This window comes from Sminthopsis crassicaudata, chromosome 1, assembly GCF_048593235.1.
Source record: "Sminthopsis crassicaudata isolate SCR6 chromosome 1, ASM4859323v1, whole genome shotgun sequence".
NCBI lineage: Eukaryota > Metazoa > Chordata > Mammalia > Dasyuromorphia > Dasyuridae > Sminthopsis > Sminthopsis crassicaudata.
This window is the reverse complement of record NC_133617.1, coordinates 70,663,259-70,690,248: the sequence shown is the minus strand read 5'-3', so window position 1 is coordinate 70,690,248 and position 26,990 is coordinate 70,663,259. Positions and strand designations below refer to the sequence as shown.

Below are 26,990 nucleotides of genomic sequence, written 5' to 3'. Positions count from 1 at the left end.
ACTCTGGAAAGGGACGGCATTAGAGCAATAGGGGCAGGAGCTATTACCAGACTGACCTTTGGTAGGCCCCAGTCCCCAGTCCCAAAGAAGCTTTCTTTTGCCAAAGTTTTGAGCCACTTTTAGTGCTTATTTCCCCAGAGGCCATAAATTCTAAATGTAAAGGCTGCAAGAATCCACATTTGGGGAACAGCTAAATGGTACAGCGGATAGAGCACTAGTCCTGGAGTCAGGAGGATCTGAGTTAAATCTGGACTCAGATACCCTGAGCAAATCACTTAACCCCAGTTGCTTCAGGGGAAAAAATTAGAACCTGGTTGTGGGTACAAATCATGAATAGAAGTAACTTTCAAGAGCCTGTTGGCCATGGGTCCCAATATATACTGCAAAGTATGAGGGCAAAGTCCATACAAGCTTTGATTTGGCTTCTCTCAGTTAACAGCTGCCCTTATATTCAGGAGCACTTCACTGTCTGACTACTGAGGGCAGTGTACAAACTCAACACAGTGACCCTTGTATATCAAATCTCTGCTAGAGAAGTTCTCAAGGAAATAAAAAGACCTTCTAGATTGGAAGAGCCATAGGATCTGCCTTAGAACCAGAGCCGAAAAGGGCCTAAGGGAGCCATCCAAATTCAAATCCTGCTTGATCAACCCTTACAACATCCTCAAACAAGTGGTCATCCAGTCTCAGCATGCACACCCCCAAATACAGGGATCTCACTGCTTCTTCACACAGCCCATTCCATTCTTTTATTTAAAATTAATTTTATAATTATAACATTTTCCATTCCATTCTTAATACAGGAGCTGGGATCTATAGCCTCCTTGTATTTTAATGCAAGTTAGTTCTTCAAATTCTTACCCCAAAGCTTATGACCACAAACAGACAATTCTCAGTTGGGTATTTTTGTAGTGTATAGCATGTAGTGATTCCTATTCAGATGAGAGGGGTGAACAGCCCAGCAGGAATTCACAGATGCCCTGCAAGGCCATTAACCACAGGCCTGCTCCTTTGTAACTTCCATTTTATGAAAAGTGCCAACTGGGTATACAGGCCCTCATGGCATTCTGGGGGGTCTTGGAGCTGGGCTTTCCAGAGGCAAAGGATTGGGTGTAAAAACCCTCAGGAGGCCCTGAAAGATAATGAGTTTTCTGCCAGGACCTGGACATTCTGAGCTAAATTTGTGTTCCAAAGAGACCAATGCTAATTTGGAAAACTGGCACATTGAAGGAGAGTGTTAGGTGGTGGAGAGAGGAATGAGAGGGGGGCATAGGGAACTGCTCACATTGTTCCTGGGGGCATTGGGCTGCACAGGGTCTTCAGCTGCCAGGGCGATACTGCTCATGGCGATCACCATCAGAATGCACATCTCAAAATATCGAAGGTTCAAGATATAGTGGCACAACCGGCGTAAGCTGGGAGAGAAAGAGATGACATGGATCACACCGAGGGAAGCACATTCTTTGTGACCTCAGAACTCATGCTATTGCTAAAAATTAGAGATTGTCAGTCATCCCCCACCTATAGGATGAATCTTCCCCTATGGGCTTTCACTCCCTCAGCACATCAAATAAAATCAATTAGCTGGTATCTCTGTGACAATCCTTGCCACAGAGGCAGAAGACACAGAGGAAGACTCCCCCAGGGGCTGGAGAAGGAGATCAAACCAACCTTTTGGGACTACAACTCTTGGTCACCTCCATAACAGCTGTTGGGAAACACAGCTCTGGTTTCCATAGCCCTGCAATCTCACCTGCCTGTTCTCTCTCCCCTATCTCTGGGGATATCAGGTTCTCAGTCTAAGAAACATTGCCTTGACCTGATCTGCTAAGGGACCTTTTTCTCCCCAAATTCACAACTTTGTTCAAATCCATCTCTATCAGGAAGTATGCCCTGCCAGGAAAGCTCAGAACACTGACAAGCAATAATGTCAGAACTCAAAAGGGAATGGTTTAGAGGTTATCTAGTCTGACCCCTTCATTTTTTAGATAGAAAGAAAAAATCCCTACTCAGTAGTTAACTATAAAAGTGCTAAGTGGCAGAATTGTAATTTGAATATGACTCTTCTGCCACCAAACTCATGTTCTTTTCACTAAACCAACAACAGCTCCCTCACTTTATCAGCCTCTCAGAATTAAACCTCCTCCCTGGCTATCACTGAGTGGTAATCTATATCTGTGTTGTCCTTGATGCACTGCCAGACTGACCTCTCCCACAAAGAACTAGCCAGCCATCCTGGTCATCAAGAGCCCAGAGCAGTAGAAGCTTTGATCCAATCCCACTAAAGCCACGTACTTGAGGCCATACTCACGGGTTTGTGGTGGACAGGATGAACATGGAACTGTAGGGGGGCATAGGCTTGGGACCATCTTCTCCTGAATCATCCTCTTCTTTCTTCTCTTCCTCCTTTTTTGGCAGTGGGTCTGGGTTGGCATTTTTGTTTACTATTGAGACAGATCACCAAAAAGCCTCTCACTATTTTTCTCCCAAGATCTCCAGTTTTAGGTCAGCTCTCCAGAGGAAGCAGGATATTTGTGCTACTTGCTTGTTTATAGACAGTAAGAGTAGGTATGTAGGGGTATTCAGGGCAGTGTCTGGCAATAGTCAGGCTACTTGCCCATCTCTGTGCACTCCTAAGATACCATAGGCCATGATGACCTAAGTATTGAGTGCTGGAAGCAACGTTAGAGATGACTTAGGTCAACTTTGTTTTACACCTAAGATATCTGAAAGCCAGTGAGATTACATAGTTTGCCCAATGTCATGCAGAGTTGAGAGTTAAACTTTGCCAGTTCCAAATTCAGTTCCATCCCTATTGCACCATCCTGCCTGGTATGGATAAGCAATCTGGAAACTCATCACGACTAAGCACAACTTCTGTATCTGCTATAGTGGTGAGTGCATCTTGAGAAAGGATAACCTCCATGGTGTTAATTCCTAACTGTAAGCAAGATGGTGTTTCTGATGCCGAATAGTTTAATTCCAAGAGGTTTATAGAAATTAAACCCTGATTTCATTTGGGATTTTCTTTTTGGATAGAGTTTAAAATATTGTAAATCCCTAAAAATACTCCAATTCCTTCTGACATTATTGGGTTTTCCTTCTCTACATTAAAAATGTTCAGTGGAGCAGGGAGTAGGACACAATACAGTAAGATATAAAAGTGGTAATGGCTGTTGGGGGCTCATCACCAGGGAATGAGTAAGAGAATCAGAAAAAGAAAGAATGGGTTCTGCTTCCCAGTTCTACCCAGCAGGTTCTTGGTGCTAGAGTACTACACTTAGTAGGAGAGGAAAAGAGAGACTTACCTTGGACAACAGTATTGTTGACAGGTTGGGGAAAGGCGGGGGGGATATCCACCGCCGTGTGCTCAGGCTTCTTGGCAGTCTTGGCTGGGTTGTTCTGAGTGCTGGGGTTGGTGACTATAAGGCTGTTCTCTGGGTTTTTTGGGGGCCCAGGGTTGGATGGGTTTCCAACTGGCTGATTGGATGGGGGCCGCATGGGTGGGGAATTGGTGTGGTTACCCATCTGGGCTGGGTTCTGGGAATGGAGAGCATGGATGGTATTGTGAGGATTGGTGGATTCTGTGGTAGCCAACTTATTGTTCTTAATATTATCAATGTCTTCTGCCAGTGGAGGTTCCTGACGCCCCATATCCTGCTGGATTGGCCTAGTGGTAGATAGGTTTGGGCCAGACACAGGGACCCCAGAACCTTGGTTCTCTCTGAGGCAGGCAGGCCAGAGGGGAAAAAAACAAACAAACAAATTCAAGTTAGGAAATAGTCAAAATCTTAGCAACATTTCCAAGATTCAAGCTCCAAATTTGCAGCTGATACAGAAAATAGTAACAATTAGTGAAGCCCAATAGATAGATTAAAAAAAAAAAACAAAAAAAAAAACCATCTTTCACAAGTAATATGCCTTCTCTAGGGAACCAACCACAGGATCATGAATCTCTGAGGGTACCTCATCCAATTCCTCTCTGAATGAGAATCCTCTCAGGCACATGACCAACAAGTGATTATCCAGACTTTGCTTGGTGACCTCTACAATGATAGAGAGCTCACTATCTGCCACAGGAATTTATTTTACTTTGGGACAACTGTAATTGTTAGAAAGTAGTCCTATGCCTCCCTGCAACTTCTTCTGCCCATTGCTTTTGATCCTGCTCTCTGGGGAAAAGTAAAATAATCCTAATACTTCTACATAACAGCTCTTAAAATGCTTGAACACAGCTCTTCTATCTATCTTGAACTTTCTCTTCTCCTCACTAAAAACGTCCAGTTCTTTATTTTAACTGAGTTGCATAAAACCACAAGTTGGGATTTTATTTGGTAAGTGTGGTTTCTACTTTCTTCCACCCTCTGGATCTACTCCAGGTTATCAATATCCTTTCTAAAATATGGTCTTTCAAATTGGCCATTATAGCATCTGACCAGGACATAAAGTTCAAGAGGGGAACACTTGCAGGCATTGACTCATTAGAGTCCCAAAGAGGTGAATCCAGTGAATTAGAGTCACATATTAGAATTCTTGTCTGATAACAACTCAATTTGTTATTCTTGGTGTGATATCTTTTGGTTATCTACCAAACTTACCTACTTCATCATTCTTCTAATCTCCCAGGTTCAGAACCTCAGAATCATCCTCCAATTGGCCTCTCCCTCATCCCACATATCAGCTGCCAAAATTTGTCATTTCTATACCCGTGCTTCCTACCTCCAACCCCTCCTTGCTACTCATATATTCACCAACTCAGTCCAGTCCCCTAACATATCTAGTCTAGACAATTGCAATGATCTGCTAATTGCTCTCCCTATTTTCAGTCTTTCCCTCCTATAATCCACTCTACTGGAAGATGCTTTATGCAGCTCTCTCCCTTACCCAATAAATTCTTGTGACTCACTATTGGTCCTAGGATCAAATACAAATTCCATTTGGCTTTTAAAGCTCTAAACAAACCTGGCCTCAACCTACCTGTCTGTTCTTAATATAACTTATTCCTCTTCCTGTGCTCTAAAATCCAAACTGCCCTTCTCTCAATTCCTCTCACATAGAACTCCACCTCCTATTTCCTCATCTTTGCATTGCCTGCTCCCTATCCCTAGAATGTACTGTTTCACAAATCCCTCCCCCTTCCTTTAAGACAAAGCTAAGTTATCACCCTCTATACTATTCCTTTGGGCAACTATGTAGTCCAGTGGGCAAAGCACCAGTCCTGGAGTCAGGAAGATCTGAGTTCAAATCCAGCTTCAGGTACCTGCTAGCTATATGACCCTTGCCAAGTCGTTTAAGCCCTCTTTGTCTCAGTTCTTCAGCTGCAATAAGAAGACACCCAGAGAAGGAAATGGCAAACCAGTCCCGTATCTTTGCTAAGAAAATCCCATGGATTTTCATATAGAGTTGGATATGATTGAACAACAACAACATACTATTCCTTTCCTGATACTTATTCTTTATACATACATGTATGCAGACAGACTCTCTCCTCTGTTAGCTCCTTGAGATCAGGGATTGTTTAATTTTTGGTCTTTACTTTGCTAGTGCTAGGAACCTAGCACAGTACCTGGAATACAGCTAGCACTTTAAAAAGTTTGTTAGGGGGCAGCTAGGTGGTGCAGTGGATAGAGCACCAGCCCTGAAGTCCGGAGGACCTGAGTTTAAATCTGGCCTCAGACACTTAACACTTCCTGGCTATGTGACCCTGGGCAAGTCACTTAACCCCAATTGCCTCAACAAAACAAACTAACTAACTAACTAACTAAATATTTGTTAGCTCACTTGATTCACGGTTCCCAAATCTATGCTAACAGGTAAAGCTGCTTTCATTCTTTAGACTTGGTGTGAGATAGTGACATTGACCCAGTTGTGCTCCATTTTTGATAAGAATCACTCTCTCCGGAAAAATGGGAAAGAAGTTCTATAAATGAAGAAATCAAGAGCAGAATCCTGCTCAGAGCATCTACTGCATGTCTCACTTATAAAAATTACATCAGGGTATCACATTGGAAAGAGACCTCAGAAACTATTTACTATCCATGTGACTTTGAGCAAGTCACTTAATTTTGCTTTCCTCAATAGTGGAATGGAGATAACAATAGAACCTACCTCTCAGGGTCATTGTGAGCATCAAATGAGATAATAATGATAAAGTGCTTCCCACACTGCTTGGCACATAGTAAGTGCTATAGAAATACTAGCTATTTTATAATTATTATCATTATTTTTCTTAGTCATTGTGAACATCTAATGAAATAATATTTGTAAAGAACTTAGCATATATCTGACACAGAGTAGTCATTTATTAAATCTTGACCCCTTTAATGATCTCAGCAGTCTACTAAAAGTCCCCCCTCCCCCCCAAAAAAAGTTGAGGCACACAGCACTTCTAAAAAGGGTTAAATCAGGGATGGGGACAGCTATTCCTACAGTTGTGAAAAAAGCAACCCAATAAGAATAGGTCAGAAAATGAGGATATTACACCATGAAAACACTCTCTTTTGGCATATTTTCTTTTCCCTGTGTCTTTTTAAAAACTCTTCTTTCCCTTCAATTACACATAAAAACTATATATATATATATACATAATTTTTTTTAAATTTTGGGTTCCTTATTTTTAATTTTAAAATTCAGATAGGTATAAGGCTATACAGTATTTTCAAATATAAACCAACTAACCCATCCGTAATAGAAATAAACTCTCCTTTTACTCTTATCCTCGGAATCATGGTAGAAAACTTCTGGATGGAGATAATAGGAGAAATAAAAGCAATATTGTTATGGACATGCAGATCAATTGTTATTGGTATTAGACTACCTGGACAAAGAGAGAAAGTAGAAAAGGAATTTGAAAAACAAACCCATAAGCTTGGCCCAGAGGCATGATTTAGTAGCTCTGATAAGGTCTTCATTTATCTGGTTCAGTGGATTGAGCACTAGAGCCAGAATCAGAAGACTTGAGTTCAAATGTAGCCTCAGATACTAACTGATTGAGTGATCTTGGGCAAGTAACTTAACCTCTGGCTCATTTTCCAAAACTATGAAAATGGAATAATAATAGTACCTAATTAACTTAACCTCTGACTCAGTTTCCTCTTCTGTAAAAATGGGGATAATAGTAGCATCTAATTCTCATGATTTTTGCAAGGATAAAATGAAATGATCTTGGTAATATATTTTTTTTAACCCTAAAGTGTTATATCAGTGCTAACTATTAATAATTATCTAGGTCCCATTACTTAGCCCCTACGTCTCCATCTTTTCCTCCTGAAGAGAGGAAGAACCTTTGTTAAATGTTGTCCTAATGTTTAGTTTCACCTGGCTCGTAATTCAAACCATCTTGATTCCAAATTCAACACACTTATTAATGATGGATTTTTGGTTTGGGGTTATTGTTGTTTTTTGAAAGTAATCAGGGTTGTAATTTTCCTACATCATACAGCTACTATGTGTCTGAAGCTACATTTGAACTCAGGTTCTTTTGACTCCAGGGCCAGTGCTCTATGCACTGAACTACCTGGCTAGCCCGTAGTAGTAATTTTATGTTAACCTGGAAGTTCTCTGGTACAAGAGACGCCAAACTTTTTTGATTTTGGACCCCTATTGACAATTTTTTTTTTACATGTAACCTAATGTATATGTATTTATTTATAAATTATATATGTGTGCTACTGTATTTAAAATTATGTACATTATAAAGCTTATTCAACGAATTAAAAATTTTTTAAAGGATAAGAAAAAAGGAAATAATTTTGATTTTGGATCCAATAGGCAATCACTGGAGCTTCTTGAGTAGGGGAATAATCTAACTGGACTTGTACTATTGAAATATGATTTTGACAACTGTGTTGAAGATAGACTGGTGAGATGAGAGAACTAGAGGCAAGGAAACCAATGAGGAGACTGTTGTAGAAGTCCAGGTGAGAGGTGAGGAAGTTCTGAGCCATGGAGGTTGGCCATGTGATAGGAGAAAGGGGGATAAATATCAGAGATGTGGAGGCTGAAACAATAAAATGTGGTAGCCAATTGCAGATGAGGTGAGGGATGGTTAGGAATTAAAGATGAACCCTGAGGTTGAAGACCTGGTTGACTAGAAGAAAGAGAGCTCAGTTTTTGGGAAAAGATCTTATAATGCAATATGCATCTTTCCATGCTTGCTTATACTGTGGGATTCCATTCCAAAAGGTGGGGGAAGCAGATTTTCACTGCCTCAGTGTGCCAAACCCACCCAGGCATGCCCACTATAGCCATGAAGTGATCTGGATGATTTTACTGGAAAGAGAATGGATTTTCCCAGGGGCATCTGTGAAAATGCTACATGGGTGCCTAGTAGTGGTTGGGTTAAACATAAGGAACTAAAGCCTGATTCAGAGAAGGGGAGATGCAGAGTTTTCTAGGGGAGGAAGGTGGACTGCAGGAGTCTGAGGATGAAGATAGGTTGTGATTGTGTTAGAGATAACCTCCCCCCCAACTGACCCCCAATTTGGAGACCATTTTTACAGACACACACATTCACATACACACACAAATATATCTATATATAAAAGTATATATCTGTATATATCTATTTATCAGTTACTTAATGGTAAAGAGATAAACATCATGCTAATCAAGATTGTTGATGACCCAAGGTCACAAGGACAGCTACTACACTGGATGACAAAGACAAGAATCAATGAAATTTAGAGAGGCTAAACTATTAGAAATACTATAATAAGATGAAATTTACCAGAAGATAAATGGAAAATCTCAAATTTGGGGTCCCAGGACTTTAAATTCCTGAATACAAGATGGGGGAGAAGTGACTTGATAGTTCATTTGGAAAAATTTGGAAAAAGATCTGGGTTTCAATGGACTGCTAGTTCAATTAAAGAATGATAAAAAGCTATGTAATACAATCTTATTCTTCATTAAGATAGACATAGTGTCAGGATGATTTTAGAGAGGCCTGGAGAGACTTGCATGAACTGATGCTAAGAAAAGTGAGTAGAACCAAGAAAACATACACAGCAACAATAAAATTATATGATGATCAGTTCTGATGGACTTGGCTCTTCTCAACAATGAGGTGACTCAGACTAGGAGAGAGCCATCTGCACCCAGAGAGGGGACTGTGGGTATTGAGTGTGGATCACAACATAGTATTTTCATCTTTTTAAAATGTTGTTTGCCTACATTTTGCTTTCTTTCTCATTTTTTCCTTTTTGATCTGATTGTTCTTGTGCAGCATGACAATTGTGGGAATATGTAAGGAAGAATCACCCCACTGAGTGTGGAGCTAATAAGCAGTGACACTGGTGGTGATGGTGGGAGCAGCTTCCCCTGCCCCCAAGCTGACCTCTGCCTCACAGCCCATCCTACCCTAAGAATGGGAGCTTGGGCCAGACCAGGTGGTCCTTTAGTAGTGAATACCCAGGGGAGATTCATACGAATGAATAAGAGAGCTGGGTAACTTTCTCAGAAGGCCAGGGGCATGGGAGGAATAAAAAAAGTCTTGTTGCCCTTTTCTGGGAAAGAGAAAAAAACGGTGGAGGACTGAGTTCCAGACATCTCATTCTGGCCTGCTTAGGAGGGTGTCTCGTGTGCAAACCTAATCTCATTGCCCTGGCAGCCCAAAGACCAAAAGGCTCAGGAGTTCTGGACAGCCCAGTAGCAGGAGGGAAATGCAGAGGCGCAGATGCAGGGCAACCTGGCAGAGTGGCGTCTCTAGCAGCCGGGGAGAAGCAGCGGAGCTCATTATTGACACAAACTAAATCAATTAAAAATACATACACACACATGGACAATCACAGGAAAAATTAAAAGAGATGAAATTGATCCAGAGATTGCTTACGAGGGCAGAAATAGCGGGGGGGGGGGCGAGGGGGGGTTTAAAAGCCTCCTCCCTTTTTCGGCCTGGCATCCCGGCGATCACTGGGCTTTCCTGGGTGACCCTGGTGACATTGCAGCACCATTCCCCACCCCACCGGTTCTCTGGAGCTCCCTTTACTTACTTCCTCCGCCGGTGCCTCCTCTCCTTGTCTTCTCTCTTGAGGTCATTGTCGTAGGCAGATGGGGCCGTGTGGCGGTGTCGGCGCCGCCGGTCCCCGTCAGGAGGCTCATTCTCTCCGTCGCCCCCTCGGCTGGGCCGGCTCCCCTCTCGGTGGCGATACCGCCGCTCTGACTTATTGCTGTCTTCGGTGCCCTCCTCGCCCGGCCGCCGATGGGCCCGGTGTCTCCGGGGCTCCCGCTCACCCTCGCCCGTCCGGGGAGAGCCACTGCGGCTCTCTTTGCTGCCCCCCTGTCGGTGCTGATGCCTCCGATGGGGGTCCCCTGGTTTGTTCCGTTCTGGGTCCCCCTCCCGAAAGCCCCGATCCTGGTTCCCGTCACGCTCCTTGGTCTGGTACTCTGGCTCCCTCCCGTATGACCCTTCATGGTTCAGGTCAGCCTCTTTACTGCTGCTCCTCTGCCTCCGGGGTTCCAGACCCCCCGAATCAGCCCGCTCGTAGCCTCCCCGCGTCCGGTCGTAGTAACGGGCCTGCTTCCTGAGGAAGTCTTCAGCCCGCTGCTGGCTGAGCCGCTGATCCATGGAGGGATCACTGGGCCTGCTCTTGTTGGTATTATTGTTGCGGTTTTCCTGTGGGTCCACCACCAGGGGTCTGTCCAGGTGAGTCTTAATGTCAGGCCTCATGTGTCGGCCATAGGAGACTTTCCATCTCTCCTCGGGGCCCAGCTCATTGTACAGAGCCTCCCGGCTGGCCAGCAGGTTCTGTTTCCGCATCTCGCTCGTCCTCTGCTCCCACACTGACTTGGAGGATTTTTGGTTTTTCTGCTGTTCTTTCCTAGAATGGAACCATGGAAGTATGAAATGAGAAGACATTCAGACATCCCCCAATTCTGAGCAGGAGGGCAGAGGTCTTGCTCCAGTTGGGTAGGAGTCTTTCCCACCTCCCTTGGTTCAATGGCCCTGCAGTAACACTATTTCCCCCCAGCCATCTCTGCCCTATTGGGGAAACTCACACAAAGGGTAGAAGTGTTTGTTTCACTGCTCCCTTCCCTCCTTATGAACAAAGGCTCTCCCCATCTCCTAAGAGATGGTCAGTATTAAAGAGAGAACAGCTAATGCTTATTGTGCTTATTGTGCAACAAGAAAATGGTATTTACACACATGTATTGTATCTAGGTTATATTGTAACACATGTAAAATGTATGGGATTGCCTGTCATCAGGGGAAGGGAATAGAGGGAGGGGGGGATAATTTGGAAAAATGAATACAAGGGATAATATTATTAAAAATATATAATAAAAAGTATTAAAAAAAAAAAAAGAGAGAGAGAACAGGTTTGGTTGCTTGACAACAAAGGGTCAGCCACAGGGAGCCACCCTCCCTATTCCTCCTTCTGAGACAGAGGGCTTCGTGCTCCAGCCCCGGGAGGCTGAGATGGCCAGGCCCTCGGTCCCTGGGCTTCTTGACTAAGCTCCCCTGGATGGGCGGCACTTACATGGCTATGGACATGTTGGCTGCAGACAGAGGACTCACTTCTGCCACTTCCTTTGCTTTTTGTAAGGCAAGCTTTTGGTTGGCTGCCTCTTCCTCTTCTTGTTCATCCTAAAGAGCACATATGTTCCCCATTCACACACCATAGATAGAGCCTTGGGTCCTGATCTCTGACCCTAGCATAGACTGGTGATTGCTAAGAACCCTGTTCTAAAACCTTCTCCCCAAGTCCCCCCTCCCCACTGGGATCTGGCCTGGCCTCTGTGGGGAGTGGCCAATGAGCAGCTGTTGCACAGCTGTCAAAGCCTTTCCTCCCTCCTCCTTCCTGGTTTCCAGCCCCTCAGATCTCTGAATCCCTAAAAACACAGCCAGCCCCACATGCATGGGGAGTAAACTCCACCTCCCCCCACCCCTATGTGCACAGGGCTCCTCCTATAGCTGCCTCCATAGCATGCAGTGCTCATGATTCCCCACACAGAGACACAAGGAGAGAACCCACTGGTCTACAGTAGCCCACAGCCCACGGCAGACAGTGCTTGCAGTTCCCCATGCAGGGACGCAGGGAAGAAGCTCACTGGTCCATGCGTGGCATGCAGCACACAGAACTCCCACACAGAGACACAAGTAGGGAGCCCACAGGTCCACAGGGGCATGGATGGAGCTCTCTCTGGGGAAGGGGACATATAGAGGGAAGGGCAAGCCAGGTAAAGTTTCACTGCTGCTGGACTTCCCTGGGGGGTCACCAGCTGGACAGACTCAGAGAGAAGGAAGTTGGAAAAGGGGGCGTAAAAAAGACATTAAAAAAATACATACATAAAAAGACGTTTTGGACTTTTAATCCATCTTCAGCCTCCATGCAGCCCCTTATTTGTAAAACAGAAAACAAAAAGAAAGAAAGAAATGGACAGAACAAACCCCACCGATAGAGTCATCATGCTACTCCAATGCATCTTCCTTAGCCAGACACAGCTCTTTATTACAAGAAAGCAAAGTTACCACCTAGGAAACAGCCAGACCAGGACATTCCTTGTCATCTATGACAAGCAGATGGAGAAAAGTCAGCCAGTCTTTGGCTAATGGGGTTCCCCTTTCCCTCTGCATGGGACCTCTCTGGCTAAAAATGCCAGTACTGCCATTCCTCTCTGAGCACCTTGGCAGAAGCACCAGAGAATCAAGGAGTTGAGGGCAAAAGGAAAGACCCTCAGCTTTAGAACCCCTTTCCCAGACCTTTCTAAAGCTGGGTTGCCCTGGGAAGTGAAGAGATTCCTCTTTTCTGGACTGGTCTGCAATATAATTCAAATAATTGGAAAATGGAAAAAGGTGGGCTCTTATTCTAAGTCATACCCAAGTGGATGTGACTCTCTTGAACAACCCTGACAAACTGTTTTCATGTTTGACATTGAAGATGTCCAGGGGAGGGCAGGGGTAGATGGCAGGATGGACCCACAATGCTCCCCTCTCCCTGCCCTTCCACTCCAGACAGTCCATTCCATTTCCCCCATTTCTGGATAGCACTATTAGTGAAAGAATTTTTTTCTTACCTTAAGCCTAATATCTGCCTCTCTAGAATTTTTACCCATCATTCCTAATTCTGCCCTTTGGGATCAGCCAGAACAAATCTAATCACTTGACAACACTTTGAATATTTGAAGACAGTTACCATGCCTCCCTCCTTCCCCACTCAAGTCTTTTCTTTTCCAAGCTAAACATCCCCAAGGGAGCTGACCCCCTTGGAACTAGACTTTCTAACTTGATTGAGCCATTTGCATTATCTACAGGACTGGCAGTGGGCCTCTCTCAATGGAATTTTCCAATTCCAATTGACTTTGCAGAGATGCGACGGCATCTAAATTTAAATTCAATCCCATTAACATTTATTAAGTGCCTACTGTGCATCAGACACTGTGCTACATGCTGGGGACAGAAACAAGAATGAAAGAGTCTGTCCTCAGGATGTTTATATTCTATTTCAGAGCACACCAAAAGTAAATATGAGAGAATTTGAGGAAGAAGTGAGAGCACTAAGAACCTGGAGTTGGGGAAGACTACACAGAGTCCCTTATGCCTGAAGGAAAAGAATAAAGTTCCAAAGCAGTGAAGAGGGAATAGCAAATGATGGTATCAGGAGATGGCATGTGAAGCTCGGAGGAACAGTTAATGGTCTAGTTAGGTTGAAATATAAACTCTGATGGGGATTGGAGGAGTTAAAAATGGAATAAGGGTGGAAAGGTATGTTGGTGCTAGATTGTGGATGGTTTAAAATGCCAGGCTGAGGAGTTTTTATTTTATTCTAGAGGTAACAGGAAATCCTTAAGAGTTTTTGAAGAGTGTCATAGTCAGACTAGAAGATTATTTTGGCAGCTGTATGGAGAATGAACTGAAGAGGGGAATATGCTAGAAACAGGAAGACCAATTAGGAGGCTATTTAAACAATCAAAGTAAAAATAATTGAGGCTTGAAAGACAGTGGTGGTCTTATGAATACAAGGAAAGGGAAAAGATAGGAGAGATGTTGTGATGGCAGGATTGATGAGATTTAGCAACTGTTCTTTGTCACTTTGCTTCACTGTGGTTAACACCGCCCCCCCCCCCCCTTAGTCCTGGATCTTCCTCTATCTCCCTTAATGGTCTCATCAGCTCCCAGGGCTCAGTTATCATCTCTAACTATTCCCATTTCTATATATCTAAGCCTACTGTCTCTTTTGAGCCCCAATCCAGCATTTTTAACTGCTTAATGCACATTCAGATTTGGCTCTTTTTCTTGTTGTAGAGTTATTTTTTTAGTTGTGAATCTTTATGACCCCATTTGGGGTTTTCTTGGCAAAGATACTGGAGGACATTTCTTTCTCTAGCTCATTTAACAGATGAGGAAATTGGTTGAGTGATTTGTCCAGGATCATACAGTTAGTGAGTGTCTGAGGCCAGGTTTGAATTCATAACAATGAGTCTTCCTGACTCCAGGCACCACAGAGCTACCCTAGAATTTGATGTCCTATGGTATTTCAAAATCAGTATGTCCAGAACATAACTATTTCTTTCTTTCCTCCCTCCCTCCCTCCTTCTCTGCCTTCCTCCTTCCCTCCTCCCATCCCTCCCTCCTTCCTTCCTTCCTTCCTTCCTTCCTTCCTTCCTTCCTTCCTTCCTTCCTTCCTTGCTTCCTTTCCTTCCTTTCCTTCCTTCCTCCCTCCCTTTCTTTCCTTGCTCTCCTTCTTTCCTTCCACAATCAGGGTTAAGTGACTTGTCCAGGGTCACACAGCTACTACTCAAGAGCCAGTGCTTTATCCACTGTACTACCTTGCGGCCTCTAGAACTTTCCACTCAAACTTTCCCCCTTTCTGAACTTTGCTATTACTGTTGATAGCATCACCACCTTCCAAGGTGCAGGTTTAGAATCTCAGTTTCCATTTCAATTCCTCATTCTCCCTCATCCCACATATCTAATCAGTGTCAGATTTTGTTATTTTTTTATCCTTTCTACATCTCTCATATAAGTCTCTTCTTTTCATTCATACAGTCATAACCCTAATTCAAATCTTCATTATCTCTTTTCCCATTTGGGATTTTCTTGGCAAGGATACTGGAGGACATTTCTTTCACTGGCTCATTCAAAAGACTAGAAAACTAGTTGAGTGACTTGTTCAGAGCCATACAACTAGTACATGTCTGAGGCGAGGTTCGAACTCATAAGATGAGTCTTCCTGACTCCAGGCACCACATAGCTGCCCTAGAATTTGATGTCCTTCAATAGCCTTCAAATTGACACCCTGCCTCAAATCTCTGCCCAATCCGATCCCTCCTCCATTCAGTCCCCATTTTCCTAAAATGTGTAGGTCTGACTATGTCATCCTTTTGTTCAATAAACCTCAATCTTTTTATATTCTATTCTATTTCTATTATATAAAATCCTCTGCTTGGCATTTAAGACTCTTTATGACCTGGATCCCTTCTACCACTCCAGATTTTTCCTATTTAACTGACTTCTATGAACTCAACAAGATGGTGATAACAACTTATGTGCCATTCCTCGTATGAGACTTTTTACCTCCTATCTCTATGCTTCTGTGCTGACTGCTATCCCCTATGTCTGTAATGTTCTGCCTCCTTACATTTGCCCTGACATCACTGGTCTCTTCCAAGACTTAGCTCAAACCTACTTTCTATAGGAAGCTTTTTTAGTACTTTTAGACATAGAGCATTTTCCTTTAAGATTATATTCCTTCTATTCTGTATGTTTCTTGTCTGTACCTATTTATTTTATTTATCTCTGCCAAGATAATACTTGAACCCACAAGAAAAGTTAAGATTATCGAGGGAGAAAATGTAGAGAAAGAATGGAAAAAGAAAACTCATGCCCAGGTGACTAGAAACTGATGGATCCAGCAAAAAATATTAAGAAGAAGCCATTAGATACCTAGAATTAATGTCAAAGAAACCAAAAAGGGGGTAGGGTAACCAGGAAAAGGGGTTTGGAATCAAGGGATAGTGTTAAAAGCTTCACTTGAATAAGTGAAGGAATGAGAAAAGACCATTAGATTTTGAAGGTAAGAGATTTTTGATAATTTTGGAGAAAGCAGTATTTGCATAGTATTAGTACAGAAGCCAGATTGCAAGGGAGTAGAAAAATGAGAAGCTAGTGCAGATGTGAAAGCAATAGGTATGGATTAGAAATTTAGTCATGAAAAGAAGATACATTTAATATTAGCTCAATGGATTGAAAGGAGAAAGTAATTTTGTTTGTTTTTAAGATGGGGGAGACCTGAACATATCTTTAGACAGTAAGAAATTTTTAGTAGTAGACAAGGAGAGGAGGGGGGGAGAGCACATGAAGAGGGAAACAGAGAGGAAAAGATAAACAAAGAAAAAGAGGAGAGAGAGAGAGAGAGAGAGAACGAACCTTTTTCTTTGCTAAAGCCAGTCCCTTTATTTGGGATCCAATCCATCCCATCTGGGAGATTATATATTCACTCATTCATTCTCACTCGTATTCTCTCTCTCTCTCTCTCTCTCTCTCTCTCTCTCTCTCTCTCTCTCTCTCTCTCTGTCTCTTTCTCTTCCTCCCTCCCCCTCTCTTTTCTTCTCTCTCATTCTCTCCTCCTTTTCTCTGTCTTTTCCTATCTCTGTCTCTTTTCTTTTTCTCTGAATGAAACAAAAAAAAAGGGGATGGGGTAAGAGAATAAACTATGGAGTGGAGGAGATGGGGGAGTTCACCAATGACAGCATCTTGAGAAGAGAAGGTCATCTGTGTGTGTGTGTGTGTGTGTGTGTGTGTGTGTGTGTGTGTGTTTGTGTTGGAAAAGCCATTATGAGGAGTATGATAAAGAATCTAAGAAAAGCAAAACAGTTGTTCAGCTGAAAAAGCCCATTGAAGATGAGGAAAAAACCACAAATTTGTAGTGAATTTAATCAGCATGGATGCACAACTCTTTCCATCAGCTTTTGGCAGCACAGAACTGGGAGCAGGGAATGCAGATGGTGGGGGCAACCCAGGATTGGAGGGATTCAAAGGTGGATGACCATGCATAATTGAATTGGTTAATTATATAATTTATACTATGAAGAGATGAAAGTAAGACCAGGGGTTATGTATAGGAAGGACAGAATAGGAAAATAGCAGCAAGGATAAAGATTAACTTTAGAAGAAGTGGGACAGAAGAGTTGAAGAGCAAATACACCTGACTACTTAGCCTGGATCTTTTGGTGAATTCATAGTAAAGATGCTTTCCATATTAAATCACCTCTCAGCAAATAGAGCCTCAAGTAGAGCAGTATAGACAGCCCTTTTCTAACCTGCAATCAAGCAGAACTCTTTCTGTTGGCTAAATGTGATTAAAAATTCCAAGAATCTAGACTAATGCCATGTTTAAAAATCATTCTCCCTTCTTTTTGGATAAAAGGGAGATTCATTATCTGGCTGACTCCAAGGATGTCTTTGAGATCTTCCAAGAGTCACGAGGTCCATTAAGGAATGTAAAATTTTTCACTCCCTTTCTGGGGTATGTCTGAGTGACACTATATTGCAAACTCCTTGAAGACAGGGACTGTAGCCTTTTTAAAAAACTATATTTCTCCTAGAATTTTACATAAGCTAGGCCAAGGTGCTTTTTGAGTGAATGGGGCTCCAAGACAGTACAACAGCTAGAAAAATCAAGAAAGGCTAGTTTTTAAGGCAGGTAGGGGGCACAGTTCACAATCACTAGAAAACTACTTAGATGATACAGTGGCTCAAGGTCAGAGCAGGAAGCAATAACTTCCTAAAAGACCATTTGAGGTGGACAATTAAGAAATCATTGATTTTGTATCTAAGTTAAAGTTTTTTCTCCCTATATTCAGTCATTTTTCAGTCACATTCAACTTTTTGTGATGCCATTTAGGGGTTTTATTGGCAAAGATATTGGAGTGGTTGGCCATTTTCTTTTCCAGCTCATTTTACAAATGAGGGAATTGAGGCAAGTATGATTAAATAAGTTGTCCTGGTCAAGCACCTAGTAAGTATCTGAGGCCTGATTTGAACTTGTGAAAATGAGATTTCTTGATTTCAAGCCCAGTGTTCTATATAGGATACCACTATCTCCTCAAATCAATACTAAGTGATACTAAAGCAAGGCTATCTCTCCTGGGTATATTATCAACTCACAGGTTTTGGAGGAGGTTACCTTACAGGATGTAGGGAGAGAGAGGGAAGTTAGCTCAGGATATAAGATCTTCTAAGGAAGATGGGGAAAAGTCTTTCTTTAGAGCTGGAAGGGACTTTATAGGTCAAAAAGTGCAATATTTTCATTAAAAAAATGAGGAAATGGAGGCACAGAAGGCAAATGACTTGCTTAGTGTCACATGGGAGTAAATAGCAGAGCTAGGCTTCAAATCAACCAAGGTGTCCTGATTCCAAATCATTTATTGTCTCTTTACCTACAAATTCCAGGCAGACTGAGAAATCACACTCAAGACTCTAATCTCTAACAAATTTCCATTTATATAGTGCTAGGTGTTAAGAGCTTTACAAATATTATCTCATTTGAGCCATACAGTGACCCTGGGAGGAGGAAAGGGTCTCTTATTATCCCCATTTTTGCAGCTAAGGAAACTGAGGCAAAGAAATCAAATGATTAGCTTACAGTCACACAACTAGTAACTAAGAACATGCTCAGGTCTTCCTAATTCCTCAGTCCAGCCCAGAATCATCAGACTAGTCCCAGAGCTTATCTGATGAGAATATAGGCAAGAGATATACAGGTCAGCCTCATGGGCTCCAAGGGAGGGAACTAAAGTCCATCTAGGACCTGCCTCTCTTTAGTCTATGGAAGTTGGAGTGGCTGTGGCTAACTGGTTTCCTAGCTGGGGAGTTCCCAGATGAGAGAATAGTTGTAAAGCACTTAATATAGTGCCTGGCACACAGGAGGTACTTAACAAGTGCTTGTTTCCTTCTTTAATTCCTTCTTTTCTCTCTTTTTCTCCCTCCTCCTTCTTTGGGATCCAAAACATACATTTTGATCCTGTACACTAAAAATTTTGGTGCTTCTCCAGGTTCCCCCACCCCTCCAGGTTCCCCTTCCACTAGGCTGTCCTGATCAGGCATGAGCAGGTGGTAACTTTGCCAGAGAAACATTCTCCCACCGCCTCCACCTTAGTGAGCTCCTGAGCGTTGGCCAGATTATCCACCGCGATAGCCAAGAACACGTTCAGTAAGGTATCTGGGGAGGCAGGAGTCAAGGACAGATCCAGCACTAGTCAAAGGACAACAGTATCACGAAATCATGGATTTCAAGAAGGAAGGGACATGGGAGGCCACTGAGTCTAATCCCTTCATTTTACAAATGAGGAAACTGACTCTAAGAGAGGCTAAATGCTTTGCCCAGAATCATACTACTTCAAAGTGTTCGAGTCAGGATTTGAATTCAGGTTTTCCTGACTGCAAGCACAGCAATATGCCAGTAATGATGAAAATAATAATGGCAACAGTAACTAATATTTATATAATACTTCAAAGTTATTTCATTTATCCCTCACAGCAATCCCAACAAGTAGATGCTACTATTATGTCCATTTTCCCCATCACAACAACACTGTCAAATAGATATGACTATTATTCCCACTTTACCCAGATGAGGAAACTGAGGCAGACAATGTTTGCGTGATTTGCTCAAAATTATACAACTAAGAAGTGTCTCAGGCAGAATTTGAACTCAGATCCTATTAATTCCAAATCCCCTGATGTCACATTCTGCCTCCTCTTAGCTAGTTACAGATATGTCCATTCACATCCTTCATGCCCCACTATAACCTATCTGTAACCTATACACACATACCTTTCCCACCCCAGACTCCCTTTCTCTTCCCCATCCCTTTAGGTTTCCCAAAGGATACAGTTCCCAAAGAGTGTCAGCACAATGAAATAGATGGAGAATACCATGCCCCCTTTAACACCCCCTTGAGATTTGATGCCATCATACATCACCTCATTCCAGTCTTCTCCAGTCAAGATCTGAAAAACCAAAAGGACGATATTAAACCTTCTTGGTCCATCTCGGTTCCATGGCCAGAGGGAGCTTCTCCATAGATTCAGACACTCAGCTTGTGATGGACAAGCAAATTCCTAAGCTAGAAGTGAACTCTGGCCTCAGTTGCCTTGTGGGGAATGCTGTTCAGAATCCTGTCTCAAATATTTGCTTGGAGAAAAATGTTTCAAGAATACTGCCTATGTCTGAGTTCAAGTCATTATTCTTTTACCTTCACTTCCAGATCCAAATTTTTAAAGCTAGAACTGATAAACAGAAGTAGCATAGAATGATTTTATATATATGTACATATTTATATGTGTGTATACATACATACATATATGTATATATATGTGTGTGTATATTTGTGTCTAATGGTAGCCATCCCTAAGGCAAAGAGGAAAAAAGAGAAAAAAGGGGAAAAAGAGCTCTCTATTGATAACTCTATTTTATATTTATTCTATATTGATCTATACTATCAATAAATTGATAATTTATTCTAATTTGATAATAGAAAACCTATATTTAAAAGGAATATCTAGTTGTAAACCACAGATTTATAGTTTCAAGTGTAATCATTTTTTTATCTACTATGCCATGGAAATGTTTGTGTTCTTTCATAAATTAAAATGATATATATTTGAATAGTTAAAAAAAGAAAAGCAAAGTATAGCATTTTCTGAACTACTTTTAACTCAGGGCTCTGGATGGGAAATAAGGATTCTTGGATTCTATTCAGGCTATGATGTTTAACAACCAGCTCTCCAAAAATAAAAATGTGCCCATGACATACTTTTATGTTTAATTTGCATTATTAATATATCTTCTATTACTTTCTTAAGTCCAGACAAATAATAAAATAATAAATCAAGCCTTGATTTGTAATATTTGATTACAATTGAGTTATAATTGCTCACAATGAAAATGAAAATGAGGCTCAACTGGTACTAGAACACTCCCAGCTGTAGTTCTGGGTGACCTAATGCAAGTTATGCCATTTCTCTAGGATATGGGTTTCTCTGTTGTGAAATGTTAATGGTACCAACCCATCTTAGTTTCCCTAGCTTCCTTCAAGACAGCTGAAATCCCATCTTCTTCAGAAGACCTGCCCTAATCCCTTCAGCTGCTACAGTACCTTGTTCTTTCAGATTACCTTCCATCTACTCAGTTTAGAGTATGTATACAAATGCTGTTTTCTTCCCTGTTAGAATGGGTGCTCCCTTGAAGACAACTTCAGTAAGTTGTTTGGGGCTTTTCTTGATAGTTCTAGGACTTAGAACAGTCCTGGCACGTGAGAAATAAATGCTTAATAAAAGCTCATTGACTAACTTATTACTAATAACAATAGATAACTAGGCAGCACTTTAATGCATAGAGAATAAGGTAAAACCTGATGAAAGCTCTTTGAGAAGAGTAAGAAATTTAAGTAGTGCTTTCCTCCCTAAGCCCTTTTTGGCTCTTCCATGTGCTGAAGCTACTTCATTTGAAGAAGAGGGTAAGGAAAGCTTTACTTATGCTCCTTCCTATTTAAGAGCTGAGAGGAATCTTAGAGATCATGAGTCCAATCGCTCATTTTACCAATGAAGAAATTGAAGCCTAAAGAGGTTAATTATCTTATTCAAAGTCTCACAAGCAATTAGTGGCAGAGCTAGCATTTGAACCTAAACTCTCTGCCTCCAAACCCCTGCCACCTCATATGGTACCATCTTAGAGGTAAAGCTCTAGTTGAAAGCTACTTAGACTTTGGGTATCAAGTGTGCCACCCACACTCTACTTCTACTTTGTGTCCCAAGCCCTCAAAGCTCAAGAAAGTAATTTGACAAACTGAGAAGGTAAGAATTATTATCGTGGCTCGGACCAGTGATAGAGGGGAGAGAACAAAAGAGAGGAAGAGGAAAGGGGAAAAGTAAGGAAGGAGAAAAAAATGAAGTTAGGGGAAGAGAAGATGAAGGAGAGAGTGAGAGGAAGGGGAAGGTGAGAGGGAGGGAAAGGGAGAGGATAGAGGAGAGGAGAAGAGAGGGAGATGCTGAGGTTAAGGTTCAGGAGAGGAGAGGAAATGAAAGGAGGGAGAGGGGAAGAGAAAGGAAAGGAAGAAGAAGAGGCATTTAATCTCTGGTCAGTCCTTTGAGTATCTTAAATATTCTCACTGTATGTCTAAAAAGCCAAATAGGCTTTTAGACTTAATCAAGGTGGGCTAAGGGGGCAAGACAGAAGCCATACCTGAAACACTGTCATTATTGCTGCTGGAAAAGTGTCAAAATTGGTGGGAGGCGTTCCATCATCAAAATTGAATCTGTGCAAAACAAAAACTAACATTGTTTCCATGTCCTAAAGCTCCCCAAGGCTTTTTCCACTACTTTGCAGCAAGGAGCAAGGCACCAGTAGCAATGACACCAGGAGCATAGGAAGAAATTTTTCAAAATGGCCCGAGTGGGCAAGGGAGATGGGGGGCAGTTCTGCTCCATTGCCATGATATAATGGGATAAAGACAATTATGGGACTCTGGGAAAGGGCAGATCTGAGCAGGTGCTGCAAGGGGGTGGATATCAAGATGCTGCACACTTACTGGCCTCCAAAGAGCTGCATCCCCAGAAGGGCAAACACAACGATGAAGAGGAAGAGAAGGAATAACAAGCTGATGATGGATTTCATGGAGTTCAGGAGAGACACGACCAGGTTCCTGAGAGAAGCCCAGTATCTACCAACAGAAGACCCCGTTACAGTGGGTTACTCCTGGCCCGGCCAGTCAGGTAGGGGGACAAGGAGAGAATGGCTCAGATGCCAGGTTTCCTGTCATGGCCGGTTACTGGCGAGTATTTGGAGAGATGCCAGCTGCTACATCCCACTCCCATCTCCTCCCACCTCCCACTCCCACCTGGAATGTCAGGGGAGCAGAGAACAGAGAGCACTTACTTTGTGACTTTGAAAATACGCAATAACCTGAGAGCTCTTAGCACACTGATCCCAAAGGATGTTCCCGGTTTTACCACAGCCCAGATCACTTCAAAAATGCTCCCAATGATAACCTGGAGCAAGAAGCAGCTGGTTGGATACTAGTGACGGTGGTCCCTCTATTTAACCACCTCCCCCACATTTTCCAATGGTAGACATGCCCCTTAGTAATTTCCTATGTAATTCCTGACTACAGTAGCACTAAAACACCTTTATCCTCTGTGGGTCTGGAATAATGAATGGTCTCTTTCCATTCCTGCTCTGCTTTCCAATTACCAATCTGGAAAGTTAGACTGTGAACCATAAAGGGTCAATTTTTTGCTATCCTCTGGGGAGGTAGGAAACTGCTACAGGATTTTTCCCCAGCCACCATCTCCGACCCCTAAAGCCCCTGCTGGTTCTAGGCAAGGCTGAACAGGTATATCTCTCAAGCACTTACCCCACAGTCAAAGCAGTTGAAGGAAGAGTGAAAATAAGGCCTCGTTCCAAGCCCATACATTTTTATAAACATTTCGGACATAAAGAGTCCTAAGAAAATGAATTCTGCATAGTCTGGAAGTGAGAGAAGGGAAACAGAAAAAAAAAAAAAAGGAGGATTAGCCTTTGGTGCTCCAGGGAGTTTTTCCTTTAGAAGGATCCTAAGGACATTTGATAGTTTAACCCTGGTTCCCAATCTTGACTTGGTTGGTGATTTCTGGCCTGGTCGGTGACTCATTGTGTAAATGCCATATTTTTTTTCTGGATCTCAGTTTTTTCTCTGAGAAAGGGGAAGAATAATTTTTCATGTCCCCAATAGAACAGTCTCAGGGGGAGCAAAACAAGCAAATCTCATGAAAAGGGCTAGCTGGTTTTCAGAGCTAGATCATCAGGACTTTCTGTAGCTTATAGTTTTGCCCTGAAGGCTCTGATTCTTGCCTGGTCCAGTGAGAAAGTTGTGGGAACTAAAGTGACACTATTTTTTAAAAATATATAACACTGGTATTGGGGATAAAGATATCATTCAATCTGAAGTGAAGCTGAATAGGGAAAGTTAGTTGGTCCTCTCATGGAAAAAAATCCAGCTTCTTCAACTTCTCCTGATGCAGAAAATCCATATAATGGGGTTACAAGAATATTATCACACAATCCAACAACTAACACAGGTGACTTTGGAATAAGCTGATATTTTGGATTCTTGGTTCTATCTTTACTGGGCATAATTGTAATATATGATAGTTATTACTTGTTTTCTCATTAGAATGTAAATGTTTGCAAGTAGGGGTTGTTTTTATTCTTTGTACTTGTATCCCCTATTTACCAACACAAAGTGGACACTTATAAATACTTGTTGATTAAAAACCATGTAAAAATCTAAATAATTTTTTTAAAAAGTGAGTGAAAAAATAAACCCAATTATGAAGCATTTAATAAGTGACCTGTGCTGTGTCAAGCCTAGGAGTACAAATACAAAAGCAAGACAATCCTCAAAGAGTTTATATTCTAATGGAGGCAACTCCATGTAGAGGACTAGTGGTTGAGGAGGGACATTTTGGTAAAGAAAATTATAAGGATGGTGAGTTGGGATTCCTAGCCTAACACATGCAATCTGGGGGAAATAGTAGAATTGATTCAATTCTGATTCATAGATTATAGAACTAGAAGGGGCAGGGGAAATAGGATGGAAAGAAAAATTGCTACTCTAGTGTTCCTCTCCAGTGATGTATTTGTATAGGAATCACACTGTATAGGAATCATTCAGCAAGTTGACAGTGGTCTCAGGCTTAGGTCTTCTAATTCTGAGGTCCAGGGTGGACCCCAGGTCCATTTCCTAGCCCTGAGAAAGCCCTCAACATAGCAGAAGTGGTCTATCTCCAGGCCTTCCCAAATCAGGACAAACAAAACCACTGCCTGGGGAAAATAATAGAGGAGCATTCTACTAACTCAGAAGTTAGAGGCAGGAAGCAAAGAATCCTCATTCCTGAGGAGCCTTCAGGGAGGCTGAATGTAATTACTTAAGCTGAAACTGGGTCAGGGCCCTCTTCTTTCAAAGCTTCCTGAACCAAGCCAATAGGGAACAGTGAAGAGGTGGGCAGGGATTGTGGTTTAGCTAAGAGACATCTTTCCATTAACTCTCCTGCTCCCTGTGCTCACCCTGTCCACTGGGCAAACTCTTTTCACTCCTCAGGCTGAGAGAGCCCAGGACAGGAAGGAAGATCTTGTGAACCTCGAACCTATCAGTTTATACTCACTTTAGCCAGGCTTGAAAGGGAAGCTTTGGGAAAAGGCAACTTCAAGACAAAAGCTCAAGGAGACTTCTTAGTAACCAAAGTCCTTCTAGTTCAGAACCTTGAACTGATTTCTTCACCTGGGTAGGATTAGCTTTCTTTTTATTCCCCCCACATCTCTTATTCTGCTTTGGATTTCAAGTGCGTATTGATTGGTCAGAACTCTTTACTTTAATTTTGGTCAGAGGTTTCCCACCCTCAACAGCTTTTCTTTTCTTGAGCATCCTGGGTTCCTCTGCCTGCTAGTTCCTGGAATGGAGAGGCCCAGAGGCACTCGATCTTTATTCACTGAGAAAGACAATATATTCTCTGTCTGCTGATACAACTTTTGGCTGCAGCACCAACTGAGCATCTTGGGACTAACTCTAAAACCTGCTGGGCACAGACTAGGAGCTCTGCAGGGAGGACTTTCCCAGACTGAGTCCAAGTGATTAAAACTCAAAAAGGAAAGAAACAGGAAATTAAAAATTGAATAAGGGCTCAAAAATGAAGAAAAAGGCAGGAGAAGAGAGGGAGAGAAGGAGAAAAGGGGGAAAGAAATGGAGGAGGGAGGGAAGGAGAGAGAGAAATGGGGAGAAAGGGAAGAAGGAAGAGGGAGAGAGAGAAAAAGAAGAAGAAGAATAGAGAGAAAGGAAAGGATGGAGAGGGAGAGAGGAAAATGGAGAGAAAGGGAAGGAGGGAGAGAGAGAAAGATGGGGGAGGGAAAAAGAGAGAGAATAGATAGGCTGAAGAAATATTAAAAATAAATAGAGGTTATCTCTCTCCCCTTACTCTCTTTGTTTTCAGTATCATCACCCAGTCTCTCACTTTAGAATCCTGGATGACACTTAGAACTAGGGAAATTGCTAACTAGATGAGCAATGGATAGCATATAGGTCCTAAAGTGAAGAGGACCTGCATTCAAATCCAGCTCAGACACTTAACACTGCCTATCTGTGTGACCCTGGGCAAGGCACTTAACCTCAACTGATATAATCTGACCTAAGAATGCTACTGTTCTAACAATCCTGTTTGTCAATAATTGTAGAGCTATATAATGATATTTCTTCCCTTAGATTTTAGGGAAGAAATGTTAGTAATCCCAAGGCCCTCTGACCTAAGAGTTTATTGTACTGACAACCTGTCAATGATTGTAAAAGTCCTGTGGCAGCCTGGGAATGTAATAATATTTCTTCCCTTAGATATTTTAGTAGTCCTGAAGCTTTGACCTAAGAGTGCTCTTGTTCTAACAACTTGTCAATGATTTCAAAGTCTTCTGGCCTTATAATAGTTCTACAAACATTATTGACTGTCAGATAGATAATCTGTTGTTCAGTAATGACCAAGTTCCTGAGACAATAGTGAATAGACCACCCCTCAGACCTACTTGTAAGCCATAAAATTAGCAAATAAGTAACATGAAGCTCTGATTTAGCTCTGTCCTATAAATCTATCCCTTCTCTTCGATCCCTTGCTAATTTCTTTTGGAATTTTGCCTACTGCAATTGGCATTACAATTACAATAAACTTTGCCCCTTGACTTGGATATTGGTTCAAGCCTGCAAATTCTTTTGACTCCCCTTGTGACATGGATATGTGACCCCAACCTTTTGAGGTCCCCCTTTCCCAACTTCAACACAACTGCTCTTCAGAAAAAAAAATCTCATTTAGAGGCAGCCAGGAGGTACAGTGGATAGAGTACTAGCCCCAGAAACAGGGGGATCTGAGTTCAAATTTGACCTCAGATACTTAGTAACTGTGTGATCCTGGTCCTGATTGTGTCCAAAAAAAAAAAAATCTCATTTGATCCTCACAACTACTCCAGTTG

The 26,990-nt window shown here is 42.2% G+C and overlaps 1 protein-coding gene across 7 annotated transcripts in view; it reads right to left on the bottom strand.

Moving 5' to 3' along the window:
* Positions 1-26,990, bottom strand: part of CACNA1A (calcium voltage-gated channel subunit alpha1 A) — a 255,371-nt gene that overhangs the window by 85,630 nt on the left and 142,751 nt on the right. For all 7 annotated transcript variants that reach the window (XM_074286630.1, XM_074286464.1, XM_074286895.1 and 4 more), the window contains exons 13-23: positions 23,359-23,471; positions 22,881-22,993; positions 22,534-22,665; positions 22,188-22,260; positions 19,837-19,954; positions 19,096-19,163; positions 11,481-11,587; positions 9,993-10,820; positions 3,309-3,724; positions 2,312-2,444; positions 1,286-1,415 (exon numbers count right to left, since the gene is read on the bottom strand). In XM_074286630.1, the coding sequence (XP_074142731.1) occupies positions 1,286-1,415; positions 2,312-2,444; positions 3,309-3,724; positions 9,993-10,820; positions 11,481-11,587; positions 19,096-19,163; positions 19,837-19,954; positions 22,188-22,260; positions 22,534-22,665; positions 22,881-22,993; positions 23,359-23,471 (2,231 nt within the window). The remainder of the gene's footprint in view (positions 1-1,285; positions 1,416-2,311; positions 2,445-3,308; positions 3,725-9,992; positions 10,821-11,480; positions 11,588-19,095; positions 19,164-19,836; positions 19,955-22,187; positions 22,261-22,533; positions 22,666-22,880; positions 22,994-23,358; positions 23,472-26,990) is intronic.